The sequence below is a fragment of the Babylonia areolata genome, chromosome 18 (assembly GCF_041734735.1).
Source record: "Babylonia areolata isolate BAREFJ2019XMU chromosome 18, ASM4173473v1, whole genome shotgun sequence".
Taxonomy (NCBI): Eukaryota; Metazoa; Mollusca; class Gastropoda; order Neogastropoda; family Buccinidae; genus Babylonia; species Babylonia areolata.
Window position 1 is genome coordinate 1,482,376 of NC_134893.1, and position 13,341 is coordinate 1,495,716.

At 45.9% G+C, this 13,341-nt stretch overlaps 1 protein-coding gene across 1 annotated transcript in view; it reads right to left on the reverse strand.

Moving 5' to 3' along the window:
• The window catches only part of LOC143293124 (ADAM 17-like protease), an 80,791-nt gene that overhangs the window by 57,581 nt on the left and 9,869 nt on the right, over nt 1-13,341 (reverse strand). Inside the window, exons 2-7 of the mRNA XM_076604035.1 lie at nt 12,961-13,093; nt 10,894-11,027; nt 8,403-8,491; nt 4,891-4,997; nt 1,281-1,378; nt 283-416 (exon numbers count right to left, since the gene is read on the reverse strand). Of these exons, the coding sequence (XP_076460150.1) occupies nt 283-416; nt 1,281-1,378; nt 4,891-4,997; nt 8,403-8,491; nt 10,894-11,027; nt 12,961-13,093 (695 nt within the window). The remainder of the gene's footprint in view (nt 1-282; nt 417-1,280; nt 1,379-4,890; nt 4,998-8,402; nt 8,492-10,893; nt 11,028-12,960; nt 13,094-13,341) is intronic.

Below are 13,341 nucleotides of genomic sequence, written 5' to 3' on the forward strand. Positions count from 1 at the left end.
GAAGTGGAATTTTCTGCAAAATGTTGCCAGAGACAAGCCTTTAGTTGCCATGGGTTCTTTTACGTGCACTAAGTGCATGCTGCACACCAGACCTCGACTTATTGTCTCCTCCATTTGACTAGGGTCCAGATCACCACTCGAGGTCTAGTGGAGGGGGAGAAAATACTGGCAACTGTGGGATTGAACCAGTGCGCTCAGATTCTCTCGCTTCCTAGACAGACACATTACCACTGGGCATACACACCACAGTGTGGACAGTGAGGACAAGAACCTTCCACTCACAATGTAGGCGGCTGTGTTGTAGATGTCGCGATCACCGATGAAGCGATAAAACTTGTAGTCAGCCACAGCGATCATGCGGCAGGTGCTCCAGAAATGTGGCTGTGCTGGGGCACGCTTCCTGCGTGAGGGAGCCTCTGGAAAATATGTGGTTCCTGGTCTTTAAAAGGTAAAAAACCAAAAGGTTCAGTTTTACCATGATGCTAGGTATCCCAGCCTGTCTTCAGAGGGTCACCTCATACTGCACTGCACCTCAGCACTCAGTAATCTGACAGGTAGGAGTTACCTCAGCACTCAGTAAAAAACAAAAGGTTCAGTTTTACCATGACGCTAGGTACCCCAGCCTGTCTTCAGAGGGTCACACTCATACTGCACTGCACCTCAGCACTCAGTAATCTGACAGGTAGGAGTTACCTCAGCACTCAGTAATCTGACAGGTAGGAGTTACCTCAGCACTCAGTAAAAAACAAAGGTTCAGTTTTACCATGACGCTAGGTATCCCAGCCTGTCTTCAGAGGGTCACACTCATACTGCACTCAACAACTCTTGTCAGTACAATAACAAAAGCCAATGATAACTTGCTTGTACATTTACACATCAGCACATTTGCATTTATTTCTGTTTAAATCTGCCGAGGAATCTTTCAGTTTTCTAGGACAGAAAAGCTATACAACCCCTTCCCCCTTCCCCCCCTCCCCACCCCACCCCCTCTGCAGTATATCTGCAGTCTGTATTTCATTACAAAGTAATTGAGTCCCATTTGAATGTGAATACATCGACTAGCCAATACTTTTTTCGTTTTCTTCCCTACCCATATATGTATTGGCATTCCCCGCCCTGGTTTTTTTTCTTCCCTATGTGTACTTTTTTTTTTTAACTTGTTAAAACAACACCAGGCAGTTCAATGTGGTTGCTTACTCTACTATGTCCTTTTATTTCATGAAACAAGTAAAAAAAAAAAAAAAAAACAAAGGAAAAAGCAAAGTAAAGCCAGTGTTTACCTGCCGAGTGTGAGGGGTGGCTGTGGTGTGACGTCCCCCCAGGGTGGAGGTGTGAGTTATGCTGACCGTCCACATGACTGGCTCCACAGAACGTCGGCCTGCAACACCACAACCACAACTGTTAGCTACTCTCCACAGAACGTCGGCCTGCAACACCACAACCACAACAACTGTTAGCTACTCTCCACAGAACGTCGGCCTGCAACACCACAACAACTGTTAGCTACTCTTCACAGAACGTCGGCCTGCAACACCACAACCACACAACAACTGTTAGCTACTCTCCACAGAACGTCGGCCTGCAACACCACAACCACACAACAACTGTTAGCTACTCTCCACAGAACGTCGGCCTGCAACACCACAACAACTGTTAGCTACTCTCCACAGAACGTCGGCCTGCAACACCACAACCACAACTGTTAGCTACTCTCCACAGAACGTCGGCCTGCAACACCACAACCACAACTGTTAGCTACTCTCCACAGAACGTCGGCCTGCAACACCACAACCACAACTGTTAGCTACTCTCCACAGAACGTCGGCCTGCAACACCACAACCACAACTGTTAGCTACTCTCCACAGAACGTCGGCCTGCAACACCACAACCACAACAACTGTTAGCTACTCTCCACAGAACGTCGGCCTGCAACACCACAACCACAACTGTTAGCTACTCTCCACAGAACGTCGGCCTGCAACACCACAACCACAACTGTTAGCTACTCTCCACAGAACGTCGGCCTGCAACACCACAACAACTGTTAGCTACTCTCCACAGAACGTCGGCCTGCAACACCACAACAACTGTTATCTACTCTCCACAGAACGTCGGCCTGCAACACCACAACAACTGTTAGCTACTCTCCACAGAACTTCGGCCTGCAACACCACAACAACTGTTATCTACTCTCCACAGAACGTCGGCCTGCAACACCACAACAACTGTTATCTACTCTCCACAGAACGTCGGCCTGCAACACCACAACCACAACTGTTATCTACTCTCCACAGAACGTCGGCCTGCAACACCACAACAACTGTTAGCTACTCTCCACAGAACGTCGGCCTGCAACACCACAACCACAACTGTTAGCTACTCTCCACAGAACGTCGGCCTGCAACACCACAACCACAACTGTTAGCTACTCTCCACAGAACGTCGGCCTGCAACACCACAACCACAACAACTGTTAGCTACTCTCCACAGAACGTCGGCCTGCAACACCACAACCACAACTGTTAGCTACTCTCCACAGAACGTCGGCCTGCAACACCACAACCACAACAACTGTTAGCTACTCTCCACAGAACGTCGGCCTGCAACACCACAACCACAACTGTTAGCTACTCTCCACAGAACGTCGGCCTGCAACACCACAACAACTGTTAGCTACTCTCCACAGAACGTCGGCCTGCAACACCACAACCACAACAACTGTTAGCTACTCTCCACAGAACGTCGGCCTGCAACACCACAACCACAACTGTTAGCTACTCTCCACAGAACGTCGGCCTGCAACACCACAACAACTGTTAGCTACTCTCCACAGAACGTCGGCCTGCAACACCACAACCACAACTGTTAGCTACTCTCCACAGAACGTCGGCCTGCAACACCACAACCACAACTGTTAGCTACTCTCCACAGAACGTCGGCCTGCAACACCACAACCACAACTGTTAGCTACTCTCCACAGAACGTCGGCCTGCAACACCACAACCACAACAACTGTTAGCTACTCTCCACAGAACGTCGGCCTGCAACACCACAACCACAACTGTTAGCTACTCTCCACAGAACGTCGGCCTGCAACACCACAACCACAACTGTTAGCTACTCTCCACAGAACGTCGGCCTGCAACACCACAACCACAACAACTGTTAGCTACTCTCCACAGAACGTCGGCCTGCAACACCACAACCACAACTGTTAGCTACTCTCCACAGAACGTCGGCCTGCAACACCACAACAACTGTTAGCTACTCTCCACAGAACGTCGGCCTGCAACACCACAACAACTGTTAGCTACTCTCCACAGAACGTCGGCCTGCAACACCACAACCACAACTGTTAGCTACTCTCCACAGAACGTCGGCCTGCAACACCACAACCACAACAACTGTTAGCTACTCTTCACAGAACGTCGGCCTGCAACACCACAACCACAACTGTTAGCTACTCTCCACAGAACGTCGGCCTGCAACACCACAACCACAACAACTGTTAGCTACTCTCCACAGAACGTCGGCCTGCAACACCACAACCACAACAACTGTTAGCTACTCTCCACAGAACGTCGGCCTGCAACACCACAACCACAACAACTGTTAGCTACTCTCCACTTTTGGAACAGGCAAAGCAGGCCTCAGCAAGGACTTCATTCTTCCTTTGTTGCAACCTGCTGCTGAGGGAAAGGAAGAAGGTGGCAGAATGGGTAAGACATTGTCTGTCAATACTGTGTCTGTGAGGTCTGTGTTTGATCCCTGCTCTGGCCCTTTCTCCATCGTCTGTCAGTGCTGTGTCTGTGAGGTCTGTGGTTCCTGTCTGGCCCTTTCTCCATCGTCTGTCAGTGCTGTGTCTGTGAGGTCTGTGGTTCCTGTCTGGCCCTTTCTCCATCGTCTGTCAGTGCTGTGTCTGTGAGGTCTGTGGTTCCTGTCTGGCCCTTTCCCCCAGGTCTGACTGGAGCATCTAGTTATTCGGATGGGATAATAAACTGAGGTCCCATGTGCAGCATGCACTTGTTGCACAGAAAAAGAACCCAAGGCAATGAGCGTGTTGTCCTCTGGCGAAATTCCGTGGAAGAAATCCACTCTGACAGGCACACAAACATACATGCACACGCTCAAGGCCTGACTCAGTGTGTTGGGTTATGCTGCTGGTCAGGCATCTGCCTAGCAGATGTGGTGCAGTGTATACAGATTTGTCCAAATGTAGTGATGCCTCCTTGAGAAGCTGAAACTGTTGAGGGCATTCTTTGACAGGTCTCACGAGTTAATCTTTTTCCTCCTCTCCCCACCAGACAGACTGTTTGACAGGAAAGCTTCATTAGGAATAAAACAAGAACAATGAGTTCCCTGCGAACTGTCGAGGCTGGAACTCGGGTGTGGCCATGTATGGAGGAATCTGAATGAGCGGTGTGTGGGAGTAATGCCACTGAAACGGTGCAGATGATGGGGCAGCAAAAAACAAAAACAACCCCCCCATCCCCAAAAAAACCCCAAGAACAATGAGACAATAAAGGCTGTTTTTAAACACAAAAAACTCTCATGTAAAATAATAATAAGTATCAAGTTGGGCTTTACTCTCTTTTCAACTCAACCAAAGACATATATGCATAAACATGAAAGAAACTTGACTGAAATTTGAATTCATTAATGATCAAAAGCAAAAATAATTACTAGGTAAAGTTATGTAGCAGTGACTCTCTGTAACTTTCAGCACACCACTGATAAACACTGGTCTTTAAAAAGAAAAGTATAATAAGAACTGAATTCAGAGATCACAGATATACTTACTAGGTGCAAACTTCTCCTCATCAGGATAAATTTGCTCTACACCCACACGCACGCACGCACACACACATACACACACACACACAACGTACCCCTTGCCCCTCTGGTTTGCCTCCCACAGCATGTCCGACGAGCGGTAAGCGATCATTTTCCCATGCAGCTCCCCCGGCTTCTCTTCCTCCATGTGCCGCTTTGCTGACTGGGTACATCAAATAAATCCATTACCAGTGTGCCGCTTTGCTGACTGGGTACATCAAATAAATCCATTACCAGTGTGCCGCTTTGCTGACTGGGTACATCAAATAAATTCATTACCAGTGTGCCGCTTTGCTGACTGGTTACATCAAATAAATCCATTACCAATGTGCCGCTTTGCTGACTGGTTACATCAAATAAATCCATTACCAGTGTGCCGCTTTGCTGACTGGGTACATCAAATAAATCCATTACCAGTGTGCCGCTTTGCTGACTGGTTACATCAAATAAATCCATTACCAATGTGCCGCTTTGCTGACTGGTTACATCAAATCAATCCATTACCAATGTGCTGCTTTGCTGACTGGGTACATCAAATAAATCCATTACCAATGTGCCGCTTTGCTGACTGGTTACATCAAATAAATCCATTACCAATGTGCCGCTTTGCTGACTGGTTACATCAAATAAAACCATTACCAGTGTGCCACTTTGCTGACTGGTTACATCAAATAAATCCATTACCAATGTGCCGCTTTGCTGACTGGGTACATCAAATAAATCCATTACCAGTGTGCCGCTTTGCTGACTGGTTACATCAAATAAATCCATTACCAGTGTGCCGCTTTGCTGACTGGTTACATCAAATAAATCCATTACCAGTGTGCCGCTTCGCTGACTGGTTACATCAAATAAATCCATTACCAGTGTGCCGCTTCGCTGACTGGGTACATCAAATAAATCCATTACCAGTCCGCCGCTTTGCTGACTGGGTACATCAAATAAATCCATTACCAGTGTGCCGCTTTGCTGACTGGTTACATCAAATAAATCCATTACCAGTGTGCCGCTTTGCTGACTGGTTACATCAAATAAATCCATTACCAGTGTGCCGCTTCGCTGACTGGGTACATCAAATAAATCCATTACCAGTGTGCCGCTTTGCTGACTGGGTACATCAAATAAATCCATTACCAATGTGCCGCTTTGCTGACTGGTTACATCAAATAAATCCATTACCAGTGTGCTGCTTTGCTGACTGGTTATATCAAACAAATCCATTACCAGTGTGCCGCTTTGCTGACTGGTTACATCAAATAAATCCATTACCAGTGTGCCGCTTTGCTGACTGGTTACATCAAATAAATCCATTACCAGTGTGCCGCTTCGCTGACTGGGTACATCAAATAAATCCATTACCAGTGTGCCGCTTTGCTGACTGGGTACATCAAATAAATCCATTACCAATGTGCCTCTTTGCTGACTGGTTACATCAAATAAATCCGTTAGCAGTGTGCCACTTTCCTGACTGGTTACATCAAATAAATCCGTTAGCAGTGTGCCACTTTCCTGACTGGTTACATCAAATAAATCCATTACCAGTGTGCCGCTTTGCTGACTGGGTACATCAAATAAATCCATTACCAATGTGCCTCTTTGCTGACTGGTTACATCAAATAAATCCATTACCAATGTGCCATTTTGCTGACTGGTTACATCAAATAAATCCATTACCAATGTGCCTCTTTGCTGACTGGTTACATCAAATAAATCCATTACCAATGTGCCATTTTGCTGACTGGTTACATCAAATATATTCATCACCAATGTGCCGTTTTGCGGACTGGTTACATCAAATAAATCCATTACAAATGTGTCATTAATTTTTGTTGACTGAGAACATAAATCAATAACCAATGTACCACTTTGCCAACTGATAATATAAGAAATTAATCACTGATGTGCCATTTTGCCAACTGATAGCATGAAATATAGTTACTTTGAAAGAACGACAAAGGCAAACTCTACTAATTTTCCATCTTGACTTTGTTTCACCAACTAACAATATAAAATATACTGATTTACTTTTGAAAGAGAAAGAAAAACAAAAACAAACAAAAACAAATAAACAAAAACAAATCCTACTCATTTTCCATCTGTCTTCAGTTTAACAGAGAAGACTATGCTTTCCAGACCAGATGTACACTAACTTCCTGGCACAGTTTAGAAGTCTGATATCATTCACAAACATTTTAACATTCACAGAATAATTGAATTAATAAACACCATGCAGATGTATTTGTTTTAGTAGCAAAGTTGATCTTTTAAGCAGAAGTTTGCTAAGAGCTGCCCCCTTCTTTCCAGGAGTTCTCTTACACTTCACTGTACACACTTCACCGTACACACTTCACTGTACACCCTTCACCGTACACACTTCACTGTACACACTTCACCGTACACACTTCACCGTACACACTTCACTGTACACACTTCACTGTACACACTTCACTGTACACACTTCACTGTACACACTTCACTGTACACACTTCACTGTACACACTTCAGTGTACACACTTCACTGTGCACACTTCACTGTACACACTTCACTGTACACACTCAAGGCCTGACGAAGTGCACTGGGTTACCATGCTGGTCAGGCATCTGCTTAGCAGATGTGGTGTAGCATATATGGATTGGTCCAAACGCATAAAGCCTCTTTGAGTAACTGAACTGAACTGTACACACTTGTGACAGTCCCTGATGAAGTAAATAAAAAAAAGGAATGACAAGTAAAGGCAAACCAACATAAATGAAAAAGGTGTGACGGTATGAAGCACTGTGGAATCCATGGTATTCCTACCTCTATCCCATACACCACTCCCCTGAACGTGATGCTTCCTTCAAAGCGACCCTCAGTGTCCTACCTCTATCCCATACACCACTCCCCTGAACGTGATGCTTCCTTCAAAGCGACCCTCAGTGTCCTACCTCTATCCCATACACCACTCCCCTGAAGGTAATGCTCCCTTCAAAGCGACCCTCAGTGTCCTACCTCTATCCCATACACCACTCCCCTGAAGGTAATGCTCCCTTCAAAGCGACCCTCAGTGTCCTACCTCTATCCCATATGCCACTCCCCTGAACGTGATGCTTCCTTCAAAGCGACCCTCAGTGTCCTACCTCTATCCCATACACCACTCCCCTGAACGTGATGCTTCCTTCAAAGCGACCCTCAGTGTCCTACCTCTATCCCATACACCACTCCCCTGAAGGTAATGCTTCCTTCAAAGCGACCCTCAGTGTCCTACCTCTATCCCATACACCACTCCCCTGAACGTGATGCTCCCTTCAAAGCGACCCTCAGTGTCCTACCTCTATCCCATACACCACTCCCCTGAAGGTAATGCTTCCTTCAAAGCGACCCTCAGTGTCCTACCTCTATCCCATACGCCACTCCCCTGAACGTGATGCTCCCTTCAAAGCGACCCTCAGTGTCCTACCTCTATCCCATACACCACTCCCCTGAACGTGATGCTCCCTTCAAAGCGACCCTCAGTGTCCTACCTCTATCCCATACACCACTCCCCTGAAGGTAATGCTTCCTTCAAAGCGACCCTCAGTGTCCTACCTCTATCCCATACACCACTCCCCTGAACGTGATGCTTCCTTCAAAGCGACCCTCAGTGAAATAGCCGTGGACGTCAGATGCATCGTCCCCTGCAAAAAACAAACGTAACATTGTTAACAACATAATTTCTGTAGAACACCATTTCTGTAACCTTGTTAACACCACCATTTCTGTAACATTGTTAACAACATTTCTGTAGCATTGTTAACAACGCCATTTCTGTAACATTGTTAACACCACCATTTCTGCAACATTGTTAACACCACAATTTCTGTAACATTGTTAACACCACCATTTCTCCTTTCTCATGTCACTTGTTTCCAGATGATCCTCCGGCTCTGTGTGTGTGTGTGTGTGTGTGTGTGTGCACAGGAAGGAAGGGCAGTGAATTCATATCCACTGTGTCCAGGGCTCTGCACAGGAAGGAAGGGCAGTGAATTCATATCCACTGTGTCCAGGGCTCTGCATAGGAAGAAATGGCCCAGTCCTTTCCTATAAACCTTCCATCAACCCAAGTCAAGTGGCCTATTTGCGTTTTACATTGTACACTCTTCCTGCTTCCATTTCAGTCTCCATTTGCATTTTTCAAAAGTACTTAAAAGCCCACAGATCTCTGACAGCAATGTAAACATACCTTCACTGGTGTAAAGCCCACAGATCTCTGACAGCAATGTAAACATACCTTCACTGGTGTAAAGTCCACAGATCTCTGACAGCAATGTAAACATACCTTCACTGGTGTAAAGCCCACAGATCTCTGGCAGCAATGTAAACATACCTTCACTGGTGTAAAGCCCACAGATCTCTGACAGCAATGTAAACATACCTTCACTGGTGTAAAGCCCACAGATCTCTGGCAGCAATGTAAACATACCTTCACAGGTGTAAAGCCCACAGATCTCTGACAGCAATGTAAACATACCTTCACAGGTGTAAAGCCCACAGATCTCTGGCAGCAATGTAAACATACCTTCACTGGTGTAAAGCCCACAGATCTCTGACAGCAATGTAAACATACCTTCACTGGTGTAAAGTCCACAGATCTCTGACAGCAATGTAAACATACCTTCACAGGTGTAAAGTCCACAGATCTCTGGCAGCAATGTAAACATACCTTCACTGGTGTAAAGCCCACAGATCTCTGACAGCAATGTAAACATACCTTCACTGGTGTAAAGCCCACAGATCTCTGACAGCAATGTAAACATACCTTCACTGGTGTAAAGCCCACAGTCTGACAGCAATGTAAACATACCTTCACAGGTGTAAAGTCCACAGATCTCTGGCAGCAATGTAAACATACCTTCACTGGTGTAAAGCCCACAGTCTGACAGCAATGTAAACATACCTTCACTGGTGTAAAGCCCACAGATCTCTGACAGCAATGTAAACATACCTTCACTGGTGTAAAGTCCACAGATCTCTGACAGCAATGGAAACATACCTTCACACGTGTAAGCCCACAGATCTCTGACAGCAATGTAAACATACCTTCACAGGTGTAAAGTCCACAGATCTCTGACAGCAATGTAAACATACCTTCACTGGTGTAAAGCCCACAGTCTGACAGCAATGTAAACATACCTTCACTGGTGTAAAGCCCACAGATCTCTGACAGCAATGTAAACATACCTTCACTGGTGTAAAGCCCACAGATCTCTGACAGCAATGTAAACATACCTTCACAGGTGTAAAGCCCACAGATCTCTGACAGCAATGTAAACATACCTTCACAGGTGTAAAGCCCACAGATCTCTGACAGCAATGTAAACATACCTTCACTGGTGTAAAGCCCACAGATCTCTGGCAGCAATGTAAACATACCTTCACAGGTGTAAAGTCCACAGATCTCTGACAGCAATGTAAACATACCTTCACTGGTGTAAAGCCCACAGATCTCTGACAGCAATGTAAACATACCTTCACAGGTGTAAAGCCCACAGATCTCTGACAGCAATGTAAACATACCTTCACAGGTGTAAAGCCCACAGATCTCTGGCAGCAATGTAAACATACCTTCACAGTGTAAAGCCCACAGATCTGACAGCAATGTAAACATACCTTCACTGGTGTAAAGCCCACAGATCTCTGGCAGCAATGTAAACATACCTTCACTGGTGTAAAGCCCACAGATCTCTGACAGCAATGTAAACATACCTTCACAGGTGTAAAGCCCACAGATCTCTGACAGCAATGTAAACATACCTTCACAGGTGTAAAGCCCACAGATCTCTGACAGCAATGTAAACATACCTTCACTGGTGTAAAGACCACAGATCTCTGACAGCAATGTAAACATACCTTCACTGGTGTAAAGCCCACAGATCTGACAGCAATGTAAACATACCTTCACAGGTGTAAAGCCCACAGATCTCTGACAGCAATGTAAACATACCTTCACTGGTGTAAAGCCCACAGATCTCTGACAGCAATGTAAACATAGCTTCACAGGTGTAAAGTCCACAGATCTCTGACAGCAATGGAAACATACCTTCACAGGTGCCGGTCAAGAACTGGTCCCTGTCAAAGTTGTTGATCAAGTTCTTCTTGTTTCCATCAATCACCACCAGTCTGAACGTTGGAGCAAAGAAGTTGTTCTCAGGGTGCAGATGGCACACTAACGTCCTGTGGACAAAAATAGATCAAATACAGCAACAGTGGGTCTCTCCCTCTCTCTCATGATATATATATATATATATATATATATATATATATATATATATATATATATATATATATATATATATATATATAATTACTGAATTGTATTTCTTCTGTATGTTATCATTCTATTTTTACTTCCTTTTTTGGTTGTTGTTTTTTTTGTTTTGTTTTGTTTTTGTTTTTGTTTTTTGTCACCATATATTTCTTTCTATGAAATTTGGACTGGTCTTCTCTGGGGGAGAGTGTTTCCACTGTGCCATTCCACTGTGCCATTCCACTGTGCCATGCCATCCATACAGTCATACACTTTAATTATTTCTTTTCTGTCTGCAAATACATTTGTTTCGCAATCAGAGTGGATTTATCTACAGAATTTTGTCAGGGACTATCCTTTCGTTGCCTGTGGAGTTCTTTCATGAGTGCTAACTGCATGCTGCACACGGGACCTTGCTAACGGTATACTGCACACGGGACCTTGCTAAGTGCATGCTTCACATGGGACCTTGCTAACTGTATGCTGCACACGGGACCTTGCTAACTGCATGCTGCACATGGGACCTTGCTAACTGCATGCTGCACATGGGACCTTGCTAACTGCATGCTGCACATGGGACCTTGCTAACTGCATGCTGCACACAGGACCTTGCTAACTGCATGCTGCACACAGGACCTTGCTAACTGTATACTGCACATGGGGACCTTGCTAACTACATGCTGCACACAGGACCTTGCTAACTGCATGCTGCACATGGGACCTTGCTAACTGCATGCTGCACACAGGACCTTGCTAACTGCATGCTGCACACATGGGACCTTGCTAACTGTATGCTGCACACAGGACCTTGCTAAGTGCATGCTGCACATGGGACCTTGCTAAGTGCATGCTGCACATGGGACCTTCCTAACTGCATGCTGCACATGGGACCTTGCTAAGTGCATGATGCACATGGGGACCTTGCTAAGTGCATGCTGCACACAGGACCTTGCTAACTGTATACTGCACATGGGACCTTGCTAACTGCATGCTGCACACAGGACCTTGCTAACTGTATGCTGCACATGGGGACCTTGCTAACTGCATGCTGCACACAGGACCTTGCTAACTGTATGCTGTACATGGGACCTTGCTAACTGTATGCTGCACATGGGACCTTGCTAACTGTATGCTGCACATGGGACCTTGCTAAGTGCATGCTGCACATGGGACCTTGCTAAGTGCATGCTGCACAGGGGACCTTGCTAAGTGCATGATGCACATGGGGACCTTGCTAAGTGCATGATGCACATGGGACCTTGCTAACTGTATACTGCACATGGGGACCTTGCTAACTGTATGCTGCACACAGGACCTTGCTAACTGTATACTGCACATGGGGACCTTGCTAACTACATGCTGCACACAGGACCTTGCTAACTGCATACTGCACATGGGACCTTGCTAACTGTATGCTGCACACAGGACCTTGCTGACTGTATACTGCACATGGAACCTTGCTAACTGCATGTTGCAATTGGGGGACCTCATTTTACACCTCATCTGAAAGATTAACAACCAGACGACCACTCAAAAATTCACCACCCTTCACCATCACACCAACACCCCACCTTCTACATTCACACACATTCACTTTTATACTCACAGACACACAGAAATCCATACAGAGGCATACACACACACACACACGCACACGCACACACACAGTTATACACACACACACAGACAACAGCATACATGTGATCTGGATCTCATAGACACATAAAGTGATAAAGCATCACATTGAGGACATAAATTAATATGCATGTGGATCCTTACCCCCCCCCCCCCCCACCCCCCCTCCCCCCAAACAACCACCCACCCACACCCACACCCACACTCACACCACCACCCACTCACATGTTGAAGATTCTCAGCGTCATCTCGTGGTGCGTGGTGTGTTGGTCCAGAGCGGAGGCACTGCGACGGGAGCGAGTGCTGATTTCCTCAGAGCCCAGCACTTCATAGTAACTGACCTTGTCTTCCAGGACACCTGCAGGCCAACACCCATGTCAGGCATCAAGCTGATTTCTGTTTTTACTTCTCTTTCAGTGTTCATGGGATCAACTTCCAAGTTTGCATTAACCATTAAGCCCTGAAGGCCTACAGCCTCAGCAGCTTCCATGCCATACTGATGCATAAATCACACAGACAATGTACTGTTTATCCTAAAGATCACACAGACAATGTACTGTTTATCCTAAAGATCACACAGACAATGTACTGTTTATCCTAAAGATC